The sequence below is a fragment of the Scyliorhinus canicula genome, chromosome 15, assembly GCF_902713615.1.
Source record: "Scyliorhinus canicula chromosome 15, sScyCan1.1, whole genome shotgun sequence".
Lineage (NCBI taxonomy): Eukaryota > Metazoa > Chordata > Chondrichthyes > Carcharhiniformes > Scyliorhinidae > Scyliorhinus > Scyliorhinus canicula.
The window spans coordinates 15,204,789-15,225,817 of NC_052160.1; the positions used below are offsets into that span (position 1 = coordinate 15,204,789).

At 43.0% G+C, this 21,029-nt stretch overlaps 1 protein-coding gene across 2 annotated transcripts in view; it reads right to left on the minus strand.

The window, feature by feature from the left end:
* Window positions 1-21,029, minus strand: part of LOC119978110 (general transcription factor 3C polypeptide 1) — an 81,172-nt gene that overhangs the window by 36,640 nt on the left and 23,503 nt on the right. For both annotated transcript variants that reach the window (XM_038819506.1, XM_038819507.1), the window contains 6 exons: window positions 19,475-19,620; window positions 15,240-15,337; window positions 13,462-13,558; window positions 8,975-9,152; window positions 5,369-5,513; window positions 377-512 (listed from right to left, as the gene is read on the minus strand). In XM_038819506.1, coding sequence (XP_038675434.1) covers window positions 377-512; window positions 5,369-5,513; window positions 8,975-9,152; window positions 13,462-13,558; window positions 15,240-15,337; window positions 19,475-19,620 — 800 coding nt within the window. The remainder of the gene's footprint in view (window positions 1-376; window positions 513-5,368; window positions 5,514-8,974; window positions 9,153-13,461; window positions 13,559-15,239; window positions 15,338-19,474; window positions 19,621-21,029) is intronic.

Consider the following 21,029-nt stretch of genomic DNA (forward strand, 5'->3'; position numbering starts at 1 on the left):
CTAATGCTTGGGCGGAGGGTCAAATGCATGGGCTCAAATCTCACCATGGCCGCCGATGGAATTTAAATTCAATTACTAGAAACCTGAAAGCTAGTCTCAGTAGCCATGAAACTACCATTGATCATCCTAGAAACCCATCTGGTTCACTTCTGCCATCCTTACCTGGTCTGGCCTACATGTGACTCCAGATCCACAGCAAAGTGGCTGACTCTGCAATGGTCTAGCAAGACACTCAGTTACAGGGCAATTAGGAATAGGCAACACATTCTGGTTTTGCCGGTGACACCCACATTCCATGAAAGAATTAAAAAGAAATATCCTAGTAATGCACATCAACTGCAAACTTCCTGCTTCTGTTTACATTTGGAACACTTACTTTTTTCGCACTGTTCATGATATAACTGGTCCAGATCCAGTTTCGCTTCAGATGCCCAAAGAAACTAGAATCCAGACCAGCTGCTCCAAGACCATCGCCGGGTAACTTCCCATCATCCACCAATGTCCGACTACCCCTGGGGGGATTGAGGAGAGAAATCACTAAAAGCAACTCAACTTGTTCCAATCTGAGAACTAGCACAGACTCAAACTTTCATCAATCTAACTTTGCAGAAGGAATGGTGAGAGAGGAGAGCGAGGGGGAGCGGGGGTACAAGTGTGGTAAACTGGCAGCGCCTGGAGTATAGGACCCACAAAATTGGACATTCGAAATTAAGAATTGGACACTTTAAAATCAAACAGCAGTCAACCACAGGCAGGCTGATGGGAATTCACACTTGACCAATGTCAAATGCACAAAACACAGGCAAACTGCCAGGGCACGTTTGGACTTTGTGTCGTCAGTCAGGAGATCATCGATTCTATTAATATGTACCGATTCGCTTTGGGTTGCACAGGTCAAGCCAGACATTCGGGCACCCAGAATTGCTGCCGTTAGCTTATATGGCCACAGGTTAGGTGCAAGCAACACGACCGGAGATGGAAACCTGGGGCGGGTCGCAGTGGCTTGTCAAGCAGTCATCATCTAATCTATTGGGTGTTGGGACCCCATCCCGAGGACTCATTGGCCGAAAGAACATAAGAACATAAGAACTAGGAGCAGGAGTAGGCCATCTGGCCCCTCGAGCCTGCTCCGCCATTCAATGAGATCATAGCTGATCTTTTGTGGACTCAGCTCCACTTTCCGGCCCAAACACCATAACCCTTAATCCCTTTATTCTTCAAAAAACTATCTATCTTTACCTTAAAAACATGTAATGAAGGAGCCTCAACTGCTTCTCTGGGCAAGGAATTCCATAGAATCACAACCCTTTGGGTGAAGAAGTTCCTCCTAAACTCAGTCCTAAATCTACTTCCCCTTATTTTGAGGCTATGTCCCCTAGTTCTGCTTTCACCCGCCAGTGGAAACAACCTGCTCGCATCTATCCTATCGATTCCCTTCATAATTTTTAATGTTTCTATAAGATCCCCCCTCATCCTTCTAAATTCCAATGAGTACAGTCCCAGTCTACTCAACCTCTCCTCATAATCCAACCCCTTCATCTCTGGGATTAACCTCGTGAATCTCCTCTGCACACCCTCCAGTGCCAGTACGTCCTTTCTCAAGTAAGGAGACCAAAACTGAACACAATACTCCAGGTGTGGCCTCACTAACACCTTATACAATTGCAACATAACCTCCCTAGTCTTAAACTCCATCCCTCTAGCAATGAAGGACAAAATTCCATTCGCCTTCTTAATCACCTGTTGCACCTGTAAACCAACCTTCTATGACTCATGCACTAGCACACCCAAGTCTCTCTGCACAGCGGCATGCTTTAATATTTTATCGTTTAAATAATAATCCCGTTTGCTGTTATTCCTACCAAAATGGATAACCTCACATTTGTCAACATTGTATTCCATCTGCCAGACCCTAGCCCATTCACTTAACCTATCCAAATCCCTCTGCAGACTTCCAGTCTCCTCTGCACTTTTCGCTTTACCACTCATCTTAGTGTCATCTGCAAACTTGGACACATTGCCCTTGGTCCTCAACTCCAAATCATCTATGTAAATTGTGAACAATTGTGGGCCCAACACGGATCCCTGAGGGACACCACTAGCTACTGATTGCCAACCAGAGAAACACCCATTAATCCCCACTCTTTGCTTTCTATTAATTAACCAATCCTCTACCCATGCTACTACTTTACCCTTAATGCCATGCATCTTTATCTTATGCAGCATCCTTTTGTGTGGCACCTTGTCAAAGGCTTTCTGGAAATCCAGATATACCACATCCATTGGCTCCCCGTTATCTACTGCACTGGTAATGTCCTCAAAAAATTCCACTAAATTAGTTAGGCACGACCTGCCCTTTATGAACCCATGCTGCGTCTGCCCAATGGGACAATTTCTATCCAGATGCCTCGCTATTTCTTCCTTGATGATAGATTCCAGCATCTTCCCTACTACCGAAGTTAAGCTCACTGGCCTATAATTTCCTGCTTTCTGCCTACCTCCTTTTTTAAACAGTGGTGTCACGTTTGCTAATTTCCAATCCACCGGGACCACCCCAGAGTCTAGTGAATTTTGGTAAATTATCACTAGTGCATCTGCAATTTCCCTAGCCATCTCTTTTAGCACTCTGGGATGCATTCCATCAGGGCCAGGAGACTTGTCTACCTTTAGCCCCATTAGCTTGCCCATCACTACCTCCTTAGTGATAACAATCCTCTCAAGGTCCTCACCTGTCATAGCCTCATTTCTATCAGTCGCTGGCATGTTATTTTTGTCTTCCACTGTGAAGACCAACCCAAAAAACCTGTTCAGTTCCTCAGCCATTTCCTCATTTCCCATTATTAAAACTCCCTTCTCATCCTCTAAAGGACCAATATTTACCTTAGCCACTTTTTTTTGTTTTATATATTTGTAAAAACTTTTACTGTCTGTTTTTATATTCTGAGAAAGTTTACTCTCATACTCTTAATCTTACTCTTCTTTATAGCTTTTTTAGTAGCTTTCTGTTGCCCCCTAAAGATTTCCCAGTCCTCTAATCTCCCAGCAATCTTTGCCACTTTACCTGCTTTTTCCTTCAATTTGATACACTCCCTTATTTCCTTAGATATCCACGGTCGATTTTCCCTCTTTCTACCGTCCTTCCTTTTTGTTGGTATAAACCTTTGCTGAACACTGTGAAAAATCACTTGGAAGGTTCTCCACTGTTCCTCAACTGTTCCACCATAAAGTCTTTGCTCCCAGTCTACCTTAGCTAGTTCTTCTCTCATCCCCTTGTAATCTCCTTTGTTTAAACACAAAACACTAGTATTTGATTTTACTTTCTCACCCTCCATCTGTATTTTAAATTCCACCATATTGTGATCGCTCCTTCCAAGAGGATCCCTAACTATGAGATCATAGGGCAGCACGGTGGCCTAGTGGTTAGCACAATCGCCTCACGGCGCTGAGGTCCCAGGTTCGATCCCGGCTCTGGGTCACTGTCCGTGTGGAGTTTGCATATTCGTCCCGTGTCTGCGTGGGTTTCGCCCCCACAACCCAAAAATGTGCAGAGTAGGTGGATTGGCCACGCTAAATTGCCCCTTAATTGGAAAAAATAATTGGGTAATCTAAATTTATAGAAAAAAAAACAAAAAAACTATGAGATCATGAATCAATCCTGCCTCATTACACAGGACAAGATCTAGGACCGCTTGTTCCCTCGTAGGTTCCATTACATACTGTTCTAGGAAACTATCGCGGATACATTCTATAAACTCCTCCTCAAGGTTGCCTTGACCGACCTGGTTAAACCAATCGACATGTAGATTAAAATCCCCCATGATAACTGCTGTACCATTTCTACATGCATCAGTTATTTCTTTGTTTATTGCCTGCCCCACCATAACGTTACTATTTGGTGGCCGATAGACTACTCCTATCAGTGACTTTTTCGCCTTACTATTCCTGATTTCCACCCAAATGGATTCAACCTTATCCTCCATAGCACCGATGTCATCCCTTACTATTGTCCGGATGTCATCCTTAAATAACAGAGCAACACCACCTCCCTTACCATCCACTCTGTCCTTCCGAATAGTTTGATACCCTCGGATATTTAACTCCCGGTCGTGACCATCCTTTAACCATGTTTCAGTAATGGCCACTAAATCATAGTCATTTACGATGATTTGTGCCATCAACTCATTTACTTTATTCCGAATGCTACGAGCATTCAGGTAAAGTACACTTATGTTGGTTTTTTTAACCTCTGTTTAGAATCTTAACATATCCAGTTTTATTCCTTTTGATATTACTGGGCCTATTCACTGAACTCCCCTCAGTCACTGTACCTTGTACTGTCGCCCTTTTAGATTTTTGACTATGTCTTCTCTGCCTTGCACTTTTCCCCTTACTTCCTTTTGCTTCTGTCCCTGTTTTACTACCTTCCAACTTCCTGCATCGGTTCCCATCCCCCTGCCACATTAGTTTAAACCCTCCCCAACAGCTCTAGCAAACACCCCCCCCAGGACATCGGTTCCAGTCCTGCCCAGGTGCAGACCGTCCGGTTTGTACTGGTCCCACCTCAACCAGAACCGGTCCCAATGCCCCAGGAATTTGAATCCCTCCCTCTTGCACCATCTCTTGAGCCACGCATTCATCCTATCCATCCTGACATTCCTACTCTGACTAGCTCGTGGCACTGGTAGCAATCCTGAGATTACTACCTTTGAGGTCCTGCTTTTTAGTTCAACTCCTAACTCCCTGAATTCCGCTTGTAGGACCTCATCCCGTTTTTTACCTATATTGTTGGTGCCTATGTGCACCACGACAGCTGGCTGAAAGCCAGAGAAGTTTCTGCAAAGGCGCGAAGGGAGAGGGATAAACGGTATATATCCAAGACACACGCCAGCGAAGACTTGACGTGGAGGTGACCGTGACCATCCGGACGACTGACCAGAAAGGAAAGGACGCAAACAGCGAGACCCACCTTTGCAACGATGGACCTGAGAGACTCAGATAATAGGACCCACGACTCACCGAGTCCATCAATACGGGTAATATAACAAACCTTTAAGTGTATGGTTTTGGGTTCATTTAAGGGTAAAATATTGATGTTGTTGAATAAAATTGGTATGACTTTATGCTAGTGCTGTCCTTTGTTTTCCTCGCTAACAAAGACATCTGGGTAAAGGGTTTGATGAATACACTGGTCAAGTAGCTGAGATTTGACAGATACAACACAAGCAACTAAGTTATGATATGTAGTACATATTTCAGAATGGTGAAAGGGCGGGGAACAGCTCACAAACTGAACGGAATATGATGCCTGGTTTTCATTTGAAGAATTCAAACTCCGGTTTGAGATTGCATGCATTAAAAGAAAACCCACGTGGTGTGCTCCAGCAGGGAACACTTCTGCTCCAGGGTGTACTTAATGGTTGTCTCCTGTTCCATCACTGAGTTAAGGGCAGGGTTGGCAGTTGCCTCTTGTGCAGTCTGACCAGTTCTGCTTAAGCGAGGATATCGAATAACTCCTGAAAACAGAAACATAGGCGTTGCTTGTAAGAATTGTTTTTTTTAGAAAGAGGTCCACTTTTCAGAGATCAACCCTGCATACCTGCCTTCTCACCACACCCCTCAAATAATCTACCCCTGTACATGTGTGTGTTACAGCTTAAGCAGAGAAGTCTGGGTTGCTGTGTCAACATGCACTTTTACACGCGTGTTGCAGGCTGGGGCTATGGATAATGATGGTCGAGGCTCCAATGTTTTTTCCGTCACCTACCTGACTGGGAATCTCTTCCGCTCTTACCTCCTGCCACCGGTGTGCGTTGAAGGATCTGTAGATCGATACTCAACCTGTTGGGCCGCATGATGAAGGCACCTTCCTTGGCCATCAAGTCCTCAAAGCCAGCGGCGTTACCCACTACGCCACAGTGCTTCCTCTATCGACTTCTTAAGTGGACCCAATTGTTTCTTGTCCCACTAATGCTGTTTGCTACAAAGGTTTCTTTGTGGAAAAAGAAGTTTATATTTCCAATTTTCAGCCTTTTTTTGTTGACAAGGGGAGTAATTTGGGTAGTTTGATGAAATTTTGTGTTTTATCCAAAACTTTGAGAATCCAACTCCTCTTGTCAACCAAAAAGGGCTGAAAATTGAAAATATAAACTTCTTTTTCCACAGTCTGCTGTCTATTTCCAGCTGAGAGTGTATTTTATTCCTAATTTTTAAACAAGTGGACCAGAGTTTCCTTGGATCAATTTTGTCAATCTCTTTTATTATATCGAACAGGTCAATTAAGTTTCCTCAAAGGTCTCCCTTTTCCAATGGAGGTCTGAACGGTGGTTGTGTTTCCACATCACTTAAATTCCTGTAACCTGTAACAATCTTTTTGCATCCATCACAGATGCAAAGTATTGCTCACAGCAATGCTGAGAGATAGTTTCCCCTTATGGGAGAGTCTAGGACCAGAGGGCATCAGTGTAGGATGCCACCCGTTTAAAACAGAGATGAGGACATTCTTCTCAAGAGGATGGTGAATCTGTGGAATTATTTCTGTAGAAGCTGGGTCGTTAGGTACGTTCAAGGCTGAGATAGACAGATTTTTAATGAGTAAGTGAATCAAAGGCTGTGGGGTTATTGTCATCATAGATCAGTTATGATCTTGTTGAATGGTGGAGCAGACTCGATGGGCTGAGTGGCCTCTTCTGCTCCTACGTCTTATGGGCCTATAGCAGCAGCCTATTCATTATCCAATGGCCCAGAGTAAATTTGTGGAGAAGTCAAAGCTTACAGCGCACCTTTCAAATATTTAATCAAAATGAATTAGGATCAACTCAAATAGTCTCACCTTTTTGGCCATTTAATTTTTTTTCATAGGAAACAGGAACAATTAGGTCTAAATATTACATTATTAGGCAATGTAATGTTTCTGGGCTCCTCAATTTCCCGAGTAAAAAAAAAAAGTACAGCTCCGATGTTACCAGCCGACAGAACCCTTATGGATTATACCTTCTTCCATTATTGGTTTCAATGGTCTATCTTCACACCACCTGCAGCTTGTTGTACTCCCTCGGTCTCGAATGAGGGTTTTCTGTTGATTACCTTATTAACACTGTACTTGGCCAATCCAATATATCCAAACTCAAAGTGGAATTGTGTAGAACTGCTGGCAATTTTCAACTATAAATCTTCATAGAGGTAACGTACCATAGAAATGATGAGACATTTTCATAAGGGCAAACAATGCAAGCGAACATATGATAAGAGGCAGGATCCTGGGAAGTACCGAGGATCAGAGGAGGGGGACCTTGGTGTGCATGTACACTGGTCCCTTAAGGTTTAGGGCAGGTAGATAGCTACACAGTGGTTCGGAAGGCATATGGTATATTTGCCTGTATTTGCCGAGGCATGGAGTTGAAGAGCAGAGAGGTTTTGCTGGAACTGCATAAAACATTGGTCAGGCCACAGCTCGAGCATTGTGTGCAGTTCTGGAATCCACATCATCGGAGGGATCTGATAGCACAGGAAAGGGTGCAGAGGAGAGTTACCAGGACGGTGCCTGGGCTGGAGAGTTTTAGCTCTGAAGAGGGACTGGATAGATTGGGGTAGTTTTCCTTGTGGCGGAGGAGACGGGGGGGGGGGGGAGGACATGGCTGAGATGTATAAAATTATGAGGAGCATAGATAGAGTAGACAGGAAGAAACTGTTCACCTTGGCAACCGGGGGCACAGATCTAGGGTCAGGGGCAGGAAGTTCAGAGGGGTTGTGATGAAAAACCTTTTCACTCAGAGGGTGGTGGGGGTTTGGAATGGCCTGAAAGTGGAGGCAGAGACCCTCAAAACATTTAAGAAGTATTTAGATGTGCACTTGTGATCCCAAGGCAAACAAACGTGATAGGCCGAAGGGCCTTTTCTGTGCTGTAGACCTCCAAGACTCTTTGACTTACGAGATCAAATGTGCAAAGCAGGAGCATGCTCTGGTGAACCTCTTTATCAACTTCAAAGTGGTTTTATAAATCTAAACTCAGCAAAGTAGTGATCTGCTGTTTAAACCTGGTTTAGAGGTAAGATCACCGTTAACTAGCAAATACGTTAGAAAACATATTATAATGAAACAATTAGACATATAAAGAAATCTATACGATGGCTTTTTTTATAGATACAGTAAAGCAAAGCTGAAATATACCAGAGTACACTGTCGTCCTGTATAGATAAATGTTAAAGTTTGTTTCTTCCCCTTGTAGTTTAGCAGTGACACCATGTGGTTAAACCATGTATAGCATGGTGTGCTAAATTTAGACAAAGGACAGTCAAAAATGCATAATCTAACCAAATCCAGCCTTTACCTTTGGGATCTCTGCTTAGTGCTCCTTCTCACTAAGAACACTATTCCTCCCTCATGCTGCATGAGAATGAAAGCGATCTATTCATCAGCCTTGTTCTCTAAACCTTACAACCAGGGAGTTAACATCGTGATCCAATGCTGTTGTTTGCTCTATTTTATAAAAGTTGAAGTGACATTCTCTTCAGCAATGGCACAGGGATCAGGAAACAAAGACTCCAGCCACAGAACTCAGGGACTATACTGGTGTATTGAACAACTGAATTCAGTGGAATACATATCTGCAGTAATGTGGGGAGTGATTCTCCAGCCTCCCAGCCGCGTGCTTCTCGGCAGCGGGAGGCAGCACGCCGTTCGCTGGCAGCGGGATTCTCTGCTCCTGCCACTTCCCATTGAAGCCACCCCACGCCGCCGCCAGGAAACCCTGCAGGCGGGGACCAGAGAATCCCGCTGCCAGCGAACGCCTGGAGCATTCTGGCCATAGCGGAGCTTCCAGTCATTTGGTGGGTATTTCAAGGCCACAAATTACTGTTTCAGCACAGCCAAACTTTGATTAAACAGATCCATTTAAACGTGCGACACGTTTGAGAGAGAAGACAAATAAAGAATGTAGAAACTGCAGAGCAAGGTCAGAGTCTGTAACTGTGCTTACCTAGTGGTGTATTCAGGCAGACACACATAAGATCGAACCAGAGGCTTTCTACATCCTGCAAGGTGTTGAGAGCATAGAAGCGTTTTTCAAATGGTCGGCTGCTTCTGGCCAAGTTGTAATGTGGATCACAGGTGGTGGTGTCAACAATCATGGCATTCCTTTTGATATAAACAAAAATCTAGAGGGGAAAGAAAAGAATCAAAGCTTCCGGTTTCACGTGATGCCAAATAATAGTCACACAGTGTGGAATTATTTGAGCAGCTCAGTAGTGCTTGTTGATGGGGTAGGAGAGCTGGACGTAGGCAAAGATGGGAAGGAGACATTGCAGAATGGATTTCAGGAGGTCACTCTTGGCCACTGCTTCAAAAAGGTACGAATTGCCTTTGTGAAAGGCCCTACTGTCGTCACTCGTCCCCAGTGTGAAAATGACCAAGATGTGGAAAGGAAGAAAATTGTACCACTCTTAGATTATGTATGTATGAGCGTGTGACATATTAAAAACATATAGCCGCGCCTTCAATTAAGTCAGTACAAAAATGAAGAATTTTGAAGTTAAAAGTTTTAGTTCGGTTTTGTATGCTCGTTTATACTTTATTGAAAACTAAAATATTGTGGCGGCATGGTGGCACAGAATTAGCACTGCTGTCTCAGTGTGCTGAGGACCCGGGTTCGATCCCAGCCCCGGGTCACCATCCGTGTGGAGTTTGCTCATTCTCCTTGTATCTGCGTAGGTCTCACCCCCACAGCCCAAATGATGTGCAGGGGCCACGCTAAATTGCCCCTTAATTAAAAAAAATTAATTCACGGGATGTGGGCGTCGCTGGTTAGGCCAGTATCTATTTCCCATCCATAGTTGCCCTTCAGAAGGTGGTGGTGAATTGCCTTAAACCGACGCAGTCCTCGAGGTGTAGGTACACCCACTGTGCTGTTCGGGAGGGAGTTGGGGAAAAGAAGAATTGGGTACTTAAAAATGTTTTTTTTAATTGAAATAATTATGTTGTTAAGCAAAAAAAAGGCACACGGCAATACAGGCCAACACAACGCTGAGTATGCTACCCTGAACATAATTATAGTTGTAAGCATAAGATTGCAGAAGGATTATACATGAAATGGAATTTAGAAACTACCATAAAACTGACCCCAAGGACTTGAATGGACATTTTCTTCTGTTAAATACCCTTCTATTGTATTAAATGTAATATAATAGTACATTATGTAAAATGGTTTTCCCTCCTATATTCTTCAAACAGTAAGCCTCCATTCAGAGATGCTAAAGATCTCTGCAATATTGTACCGTTCTCAGCTACCAAGGATATGCAAGATAGTGCAGAGGGTGATTTGTGTCTCATTTTTCCTCCATACAGGAAATAATCCACCGGCTGTTTGGCAGTTTTTCCTCAATTTCCACCAGAATAATGGATAGCCACGGGAGACACAGCAGTGCACACCGTATAAGCTAACATTCATGAATGTGCTTTGCAAGGAACCTAGGTTCCAACCATATGAGAAAAAGAGTAGCTAGCCAAGACAGGCCCACAGCCAGCATCAGTAATGGTGATGATGAAACTATCGTGTGGCCTAATACCTGCCTTTGGCCCATATCACTTAATATCTTTGCACAACAAAACATTCTCTCAGATTTAGAACATACAAAGAAAAGTACAGCACAGGAACAGGCCCTTCGGCCCTCCAAGCCTGCGCCGACCATGCTGCCTGTCTAAACTAAAATCTTCTACACTTTCGGGGTCCGTATCCCTCTATTCCCATCCTAATTATCAATTTAACAAATTATCTAGCATCAATTGCGGTTTATGGAAGAGAGTTCCAAACCTCTGCCACCTTTAGCGTGTAGAAGTGCTTCCTAACATCTCTCGTGCATGGTCTGCCCCTGCGTTTTAGACCATATGGGCTAATGGCTGATCAGACGGGAGTGTCCCGACGAACAAGGGATCTGTGGCATCCTGTGTATTCTCCGTAACGAGTTCAACTCTGACTGGGACAAAGTAACTTGGCCAAATGTGTGTGTATCCCTCTGACTCTGTGCTAGCAGGTTTTCTTTCCCCCTCAGGCTGTTCAACCCCAAAATTGCCTGCTACATTGGGGTTTCATTTCTGGTTCCAATTTCCCAATATCTCCCTTGCGTGACACCATGGCCCCTGCTTCTATAATCTCCAATCAGTGGAAACAGTTTATCTATATCTACCCTGTCTTTTCCTATTAATATCTTGAAGACTTTGATAAGATCACTCCTTAACCTTCTAAATTATAGAAGAAAAAAAGACTTATTTTGTATAATCTCTTCTCATAACTTAACCCTTGACGTCCAGGTATAATTCTTGTAAACCTATGTTGCACTCCCTCCAAGGCCAATATATCCTTCTTAAGGTGTGGTGCCCAGGTCTGCTCACAATACTCCAAATGGGGTCAAATCTGGGGTTGTAAAGCTGCGTCCTTGTACTCTGGTCCTCCAGATATAAAGGCCAGCATTCCATTAGCCTTCCTGATTATTTCCTGCACTGGCTCGTGGCATTTTAAAGATCCATGCACCTGAACCCCCAGGTCTCTTTGGACATCCACTGAATTTCGCTTCATAGCATCTAGAAATACCCCGAGCTATCCCTTTTTATTCCTTAATGGATAACCTCACACTTGCTTCCATTGAAATTAATCTGCCACAGTGTTGCCCATTCGTCTAGTCTATTAATATCTCCTTGTAATTTTATGCTGCCATCGACACTGTCTACAGCGCCATTCAACTTTGTGTTATTAGCAAATTTGGATATATGATTTTCTATGCCACGATCCAAGTCCTAAGTGTCCAACGGTTAGGTGGGGTTGCAGGGAAAGGGCGGGTATTGGGCCTGTGTAGGGTGGTCTTTCGAATGGTCAGTGCAGACTCAATGGTTGAATGGCCTCCTTCTGCACTGTAAGTATTCTATGAAATTGTTAATGTATCATGGGAGTGTTCCTTTAAAAAAGGTTTTTGTCTTATCACATGGCTTCAGTGATGTCATTTCTGTGGGTGGAGCTGAGCTGTGGCTGTGAGTTTTACTTTTGCTTTCAGATTTGACTGCTGTGGACTCAGGGAGAAAGAGGTGTTTTGTTCCCATCTCTCTATTTTCATTTTAAATACCTGTTCCAATAAAAATCACCTTGGTGGTGGCTTTTAAGATATAGTTTGCTTTCTGGAAGAGTTTAAACCTGCTGGTGAGACGGGGTCAGAATCTCGGGGAAAGCCAGTCTTATTCAAGTGAGAATGCAGAGTGCTGGGCCACATCCTTGAAAAGTGGTTTTTGGTTTGTGGGATTTTGTTTTTGAATTGGAAAAGTTAAGGGAGAATTCATTTAGTGTTATACAGAGATTAATGTAGCTGTGGGGTGTCTTTATGTTTGTAATTGATAAAAATTCTTGCTGTGTGTTTATACAAATTTAACTAAGTTAACGTGTCTGGGAAGACTGTCGACTCACACCTCAAGTGAAGGCTCTTGTGCTCATCCTAGCCAAATTCAACAAAAAGTTGTAGGTCAGGTGAACTTCATAATATAGTTTGGAGTTCGTAAACCCTGGCCCATAACAAATGAATAATGTGAACAATTGAGACCCTAACACAGATCCCAGTGGGACACCAATAGGCACATCCTGCCAATTAGAGTACATACCCATTATCCTTACTTTGTCAACTGCCACTCAGCCAATTTTGCAGTCATGTCAATAAGTTGCCTTCAATTCCACAGGCTTCTACCAGAGTTAACAGCCTCTTTCTTACGTGTGACTTTATCTAATGCCTTTTGGAAGTCCATATAAACAACATACATAGACATTTCCCTGTCCACTACCGTAGTCACCTCCTCACAAAATTCAATAAGGTTTGTCAGGCATGACCTACCTGTCACGATCCATGGCTGGCTCTCCCTGATTAACTGAGGTGTTCCGTTACCCTATCCTTGATTATAGATTCCAACAATTTTCCCACCACAGATGTTTGGCTAGCTGGTCTGTGATTCCCTGGTTTTCCTCTTTCACCCCTCTTAAAAAGCCGAGTGGCTTGAGCTAATTTCCAATCCAGAGGGACGACTCCTGAATTTGGGAACTCCGAAAGATTATAGTTAGGGGCTGCTCCAATGTGCTCCCCTACTTCCTTTAACACCCTCCGATGGAAACCGTCAGGTTCTGGGGATTTGTTGCTCTTAGTTCCACAGCAAAGCAAGGTGATCGACTCTTAACTGCCTCTCTGAAATGGACCTGCAAGCCACTCAGGTCAAGGGCAATTAGGGAGGGGTAACAAATGCTGGCCTTGGCAACTCTGCCCACATCCCATGAAAGATCAATTAAAAAATTAATTAATGATAGTCTGAAATGGAGTCACGCAACCTATGGATAAAGACACTGGATGTAAAACAGCACAAGCATGATTCAGAACCAAAAACGCAACATTTATACATTCTTTTGGACTTTATAATAATCAACATTTTTTGTTGAAAGTTTACCTGATCTTTCTCTTGAAACTTTTCAGTTGGACCGAACTGTAACAGTCCCATATAACAAAGACGTTGCAAACTCTCAAAGATGGAAAATATGTATCTCCTGCAAACATCAAAAGCAGTAAACATTATTTGCATTAATGATGATCTACTGAGTTGTTTTGTCAGCTGTGATTTAGACGGGAGCACTCACGCCTCTGGGTTAGAAGGTTGCAAGTTCAAACCCCAATCCAGTACGTGAGGACCAAAATCAAGGCTGATAAACCCGGAGCTGTACGGAGGGAATGCTGCACTGGCGGAGGTGCCACTTTCTAAGTGAGATGGTAAATTAAGGCTCCATCGCCCCTCTCAGGTGGATGTTAAAGATCCCACGTCTCTATTTCGCGGAAGAGCAGGCGAGTTATTCCAGGTGCCCGTGGAAATATTTATCCCAATCAGCAACACAAAACAAGATGGTCTGTCATTATCACATTATTCTTTATGGGAGCTTGCCTTAAGCAAATTGGCCGCCACATTTCCTCATTTACAACAACAGTTACAACACTTCAAAAGTATTCCATTGGCTGTAAAGTGCTTTGAGACATCAAATGGTTGCGGAAGACACTATGTAATGGCAAGTCTACCTTTTTTTAGAAATTTGTTCATGGGACGAGGGCATCACAGACACTGCCAGCATTTATCGCCTGTCCCTAATTGCCCTTGTGGGGGCAGTTAAAACTCAACCACATTGCTGTGGGTCTGTTTTTGATGGATCCAATTGCAACTGAATATTCAAAGTACTAGTAACTTCTTGTTTACTGCTGAAAAGGGAGACATGTGGCTGAAGCTTCTTGTTTTGCACTCACCAGGTCAAACTCAAAGAATGCCAAACTTCAAAACACCACAATAATTTATACTTCAGGAGAAGTGTGCTGACTGGTTGGTAAGTCAACACTGATTGGCCAAGATGTTGCCATGGAGAAAGCAATGGGGAACTATAGGCTCCCAAAGTTCCCAGATAATTTTAAAAAAGGCACAAGGCTTGAACATATTGCTTTGCTGCATGGAGGAGGGGTCCCCATGTATGTTTCTTCTAGCAAGAGTAACTGAGCCACTTGCACAACTCGACTGATTATCTTAAACAGGTATCTATTAGCCTACTCAGGATTGTTCAGCAAGTGCCCAATCTCAGAATCACATCCAACAGTAGGTATTGTTTGGGTTTTGCAAGCGTGGGCTGGCTAAGTACTAGATATTACAAACAACCAAAGGAACATGCTATTTGAAACTTTTTGATTTGTGTGTCATTTAGAAAATATACAAACTCAAGTGATGGAAAATCCTGAAATGTCTCCACCTTGGCTAAATAATCTACCAACTAATGAATTTAAACATATTTAGCAGACTGTCCTGTAATGACGATTTTTTACTCAATTCAAACTTACTGGCTGGAGAATCTTAAACTGGTACGCTCGCTCAGGAAGGTGACTGATCTGTTAAAAGGGAACATTTGTACCAAGGGGCAATGTTCTGCAGGTCTTCATTTGCTCTTAACCGAGTTTCCTTTACCAGAGCTGAAAGTGCATTCTGTAACACTGGGTGCCTATTGCAGGAGTTTTGTTCCTCTAACTTTGGGTATAAAATCTCACCAAGAACTTGTAGCTGAAAATGTATTTTTGTTTTGCAAGCAGCACATTGACTAGTGCACCTGTATTTAAGCTAAAATAAATAGCTGCGCTAAGCAATGAAGCCTGCACAGTGCGGGATCAGCTTGAATTTTGAAAAACATTCTTGACAATTCTCACCGCTTATAAAGAAGTTGCTGCCTCATGGGTTGGGGCAAGTCCCTCACCAAAGAGTGCTTCATGTAAGGGTCACTTAAAAACACATCCACATTGTCAACCTATGATAAGGAGGCAAAAAGAGCACTTAGAGAAATAGAAAATCAACATCAACACCTTGCCGGAAATCCTGTGTTTGGAATTCTATCACAATACTTCACACAATTATTGGACATCTCATTTGTCTTGAGCTTAAACAAAGCAGACTACAATGGGATGGGGGAGGTGTTGGCTAAGGTAGACTGGGAGCAAAGACTGTGTGGTGGGACAATTGAGGAACAGTGGAGGACTTTTAACGAGATTTTTCCACAGTGCTCAGCAAAAGTATATCCCATGAAAAGGAAGGACCATAGGAAAAGGACTAATCAGCCATGGATATCTAAGGAAATAAAGGAAGGTATCAAATTGAAAGAAAATGCATACAAATTAGTGGGAAACTAGAGAATTGGGAAATCTTTGTCAACAGAAAGCCAGGAATAAAGCTATAAAGAAAGGTCAGATAGATGACAGTAAACTAGCTCAGAATATGAAAACAAGTAGTAAAGGTTTCAAGAAATATATAAAGTGTAAAAGAGTAGCTAAGGTATACATTGGTCCTGAAGAAGACGAGAAGGGGGATTTAATAATGGGAAAAAGGGAAATGGTTGAGACATTGAACAGGTATTTGTGTCGGTCTTCACAGTGGAAGACACAAATAACATGGCAATAATTGATGGCAAGGTGGCTATGGCAGGTGAGGATCCAGAAACGAACATCATTATGTTAGGAAAGCTAATGGGGCTAAAGGTAGACAAGTCTCCTGGCCCTGATGGAATGGCTTCAACAGCCCCATGCCTGTCAGCAGACTTCTACCCCCTCCCCCCCCACCCCATAACAAAATAACAATCCCAACCCCCATCAACATACTTACCACCTGCTCACCCCCCACTGTGCTTCCGTGAGTTAGGCAGCCCAGCTAGCATGGTAGCCCATGCCCTTGGCGCTTAGCATGCTACCCCACCACTGATTTATCTCCCCCCAGCTCAACTCCCAATCCCCGTCTTTATCGGATCCACCACCCTGTCCAGTTCGTCCAAGTTCTCCTTCCTCTGCTGGGCAAACTTTTCGTGGTGGTAGCTCACTAACTGATCCGTCGATCACTGGACCAGCAAGCTCAGACCCTGACCCTCTGCCATCTTTCCCCCTGTCACAGGCTCCACACCAGTTTTCAACAATTGTTCCCTCCTTTATCAACCACTTAGAACATACAGTGCAGAAGGAGGCCATTCGGCCCATCGCGTCTGCAGCGACCCACTTAAGCCCTCACTTCCACCCTATCCCCGTAAGCCAATAACACTTCTTAGCCTTTTTGGACACTAAGGACAATTTAGTTTGGTCAATCCACCTAACCTGCATGTCTTTGGACTGTGGGAAGAAACTGGAGCACCCAGGAGGAAACCCATGCAGACCCGGGGAGAACGTGCAGACTCCGCACAGACAGTGACCCAGCAGGGAATCGAACCTGGGACCCTGGCGCTGTGAAGCCACAGTGCTAGCCTCTTGTGCTACCATGCTGCCCACTTCTGGCCCACGAATCTATACACCAGTGGGATGCTCTCTTCTTCCACCCCTCCTGCACCTTTTACAATCACTGCGCTCCACCGATAGCCGGGGAAAAGGTCCAAAAAGTCCACCACGAGCGGGAACCACTAAATATGCGACCACTCATTATGGCCACCACCAGAACTCCTCGTTCTCATGTGTACTAAAATACCTTCATGAGAAATTAAAACTCAGTACTCGTAAAGCTTAAATTTAAGAAAATTATTTTCTCTTTAACTCTGAAGAGGATTCATAGGGACTCGAAAGGTTAATTGTTTCTCTCTCCACAGATGCAGCTGAGCTTTCCGGCCTTTTAAAAAATGTTTTAATTCGGATTTCCAGAATCCGCAGTTATTTGGTTACCTTATATGCAACATATAAACAACATTGTGTTTGAAGTTAGGAATTCCATTGTGGGATCTTTCAAATGCTCGTAAATTGTTGAGAGTTTCATTAATCCAGCAGAACCACTCATTTTCAGGTCTGTAACTCCCCCTCTTCACCTATTGATTACTCTCCATTTATATGTATTATCTAACGCAGACATAAAGCGTTGAAAACCATGGGGATCACTATAAAGTTAGCTACCTAGTTCTTGTAGGATGTCAACATGTTTCTATTTGTTAGGAAGTTTTAAAGCACTATATTTAAAACCATATAATCCCTACAGTGCAGGAGGGCGTCATTTGGTCCATCAAGCCTGCATCTACCCTTTGAATGAGCACTCTACTCATATCCACTCCTCCGTCCATCCCGCCCTATCCCTGTAACCCCATAAGCTAGCCTGCACATCCCTGGACACTAAGGGTAATTTATTATAGCCAATTCACCTAACCTGCACATCTTTGGACAGTGGGAGGAAATCGGAGCACACGGGGAAACCCATGCAGTCAGGGAGAGAATGTACAAACTCCACACAAACAGTGACCCAAGGCCGGAATTGAACTTGGATCCCTGGCGTTGTGAGGCAGCACTGCTAACCACTTATGCCACCATTTGTATTGGTAAACATTAGAAATAAGACATAGCTTTAAGTGGATTTAATTTTATGTTTCTGTGCCTTGAAGGGTAAAACCAGTTACTGTCCAGATAACCAGGGAATTGGGACAGAAACGACTGAAGTGACGGAGCGGACCAATGTACTGTTCAGAAAAATTAAAAGTAGAGTAAACAAAGGGTTCCGAGTTAAAGAGACAATTGCAGTAACCAGATTTCAAGTGGGACAGCTGACTTCAGGTGTAACTCAAAATTGATACCATTTTAATCCAGTCTGGGAATTGAGAGTTAAAGCAATTGTGAACATTTTGTACGGCAGTGAAGAAATCCTAAAAAGGGTTGGTGTCATATCCTGGTCTGGATTCACTGTTCAAAGTGGAGCGGAAGCTTTGTTTAAAAGTGTCATTTAGAAAACCTGGCCTGGATTTTGAAAATCACTAAAGGAAAACATTGCTATGAGAAGATTTTAAAACAAGTTTTGGGGAGTGGAGTTTGGAAACTCTCATGTGACAACCATCTGGGGGGATTCGGAGGAGAAATCCAGACATTAACTTGGGTTCAGAGCCGAGTGTGTATTTGACCACAATCATCTTGTGTGCTTAAAAGGGGCATTTTGTGTTAATGAGACCATTTAGGGGGAGACAATGGTGTAATGGATTGTCACTGGACTAGTAAACCGGAGACCTAGGGTAATGCTCTGGGGGCCCGGGTTCAAAACCCACCATAGCAGATGGTGAAATTTGAACTGAATAAAAATCTGACAATGAAACTACTGTTGAGTGTTGTAAAATCCATCTGGTTCACTCATGCCCTTTAAGAAAGGAAATTTGAAGTCTTTATCCCAGATCCACGACACTGGGCTGACTCTTCAATGCCCCTTCAAGGGCGATTAGAGACGGGCAATAAATGCTGGCTCAGCCAGCAACGCCCTCACCCAAATAAAGAAATTATAGTTGAAGATGTACTTTATAATCTTTGTTAATCCTAAAACCTGGTGTGTAATTGTTAGGACAAAGTGGGGAGTAAAGGAGTATTGCATAATCAATTTTTACATGTTTAATACATGTCTTTTTCTTGTTGTTAAAACAAATTACTGGTCACGTGACTGTTTCTCCACGGTATATTACAAGAAAGTAGAAAGGTCTTTTGAGCCAAGGTTCTATTCTGGAGTCTTTCCAACCAGTTATAACGTCAACTGGTATCACAACATTTTGTATTTATTTATTTATATTTTTGAAAATAAATTGAGAGTATCCAATTATTTATTTTTTTTAATTAAGAGGCAATTTAGCGTGGCCAGTCCACTAACATGCACAGCTTTGGGTTGTGGGGGTGAAACCCTCGCAGACACGGGCAGTGACCCAGGGCTGGGATTCGAACCTGGGTCCTCAGCACCGCAGTCTCAGTGCTATCCACTGTGCCACATGCTGCCCTACATTTTGTATTTATAAAAGATATCCTTCAGCTATGTTACATTATAGCAAATTGAGACCTTCAAAACCAGCAGAGTGCATCTACAGATTTATGACTGTCACCTGGTGCACTATTTCTAGTTAGGCTGTTAGTGGCAAATATAATACTCAACTTAACAATATGTTCAAGAAATGAAGTTGTTGTATTACCTTGTGGCTGACTTGTACTATCTGGACAAAGATAGAGAGGGGAACACAGAGCAGTAGGTCACTAACGAGAGCCCAACCATGTCCAAACTCTCTGTGAATAGGCGTAGGAGGGGTGTATCTCTTCCACGATACCTCATCCACATAAACTGTTTTTTAAAAAAAGAGTTAAATGAACTAATCGCATCTGCAAAAAACAGAATACAACTGCCTTTGATCGCTTTTAGCTTGCTTAAAACAGTCTTTGAACAGTGATCACACAAAGTTAAGTTTCTTAATTTGTTTTTAGGAAGACTGACCTCAAGCATGGGGCAAGAGAAATGATCCAACTATTTCTCTCCAGAATGGTGTGGGTTTGAAACCACAAAACCAATAGCTTAGAATTACAAACTCACAATTAAAAAAAAACAGTAGTACAGGGTCAGATAATGTAATCTAGGTGGTGGGGCTGCGGAAAAGAAAATCACAAGTGAACGTACTCAGGTAATTTTATTGCTCAAGTTGTTTGTCTATTCAGCATGCGTGGAGAATGGGTGATGCTGGATAATCATAAATGCCACTTCTGTGTTTTCAGCCAATCAGAACATGTTTGGGGGGGAGAGAAAGAGGAGAGAAGGCGCGCACGGAGAGGAAGGAAGAGCAGTTTAAAGGTTTACCTAGAGCAGCAAATAACCTTGCACCAGCCCTGATGATGCCATGTCTGTTGAAAGATGCAGGATCCAGACATGCTTTCAGCAGAGTTCAAATAAATGATCCCTTTTCAAATTATAATTTTGGAATGTCTCTCAACATTTACTGCCTCAAATGATAATATCCAGTCAGCATGGAGCTGTTTTCACAAGTCAGACTTAATTCTCATTTAAGGAAAACAAGGCTACAATGCTAGTAGGTGTGGATTGGTCATGATAAGTCAAGCACTATAATTTAAATATCAACATCAGATTAAGGTTGGGGGCAGTGCACACAAATATAGTTCCTACCCAATAAAGGTATACAATAAACCACAACACAAAGATGTGCACAGTAAGAAGACTTATAACACCAGATTAAAGTCCAACAGGTTTGTTTTGAATCCCGAGATTTTGGAGCGCAGCTCCTTCCTCAGGTGAATGAAGAAGTGGGTTCCCACCTCTTCATTCACCCGAGGAAAGAGTTGCACTCTGAAAGCTAGTCATACCTGTTGGACTTTAACCTGGTGTTGCAAGACTTCTTACTGTGCACACGCCAGTCCAACGCCGGCATCTCCACATCAAAGATGTGCAGGTTAGGTGGATTGCCACGTTAAATTGCCCCTTAATTGGAAAAAAAATAATTGGGTACTCTAAACTTATTTTTAAAAAGGTATGCAGTAAAAACAATCACATTGCACTTAAGCATTAGATTAGTTTAATATCATACCAATGGACACAGTTCTCAGGGGGAAACTCCAAATTTAATTCCAGTAACTGGAAATTCCTTGTTAAAATTTAATTGCCATTTATTTTATTTTTTTAAACTGAGGACTAGGGTGGTGGAGTCCATCCATTCGCCACTTGATTCCAACTGCATGCGAAGACAA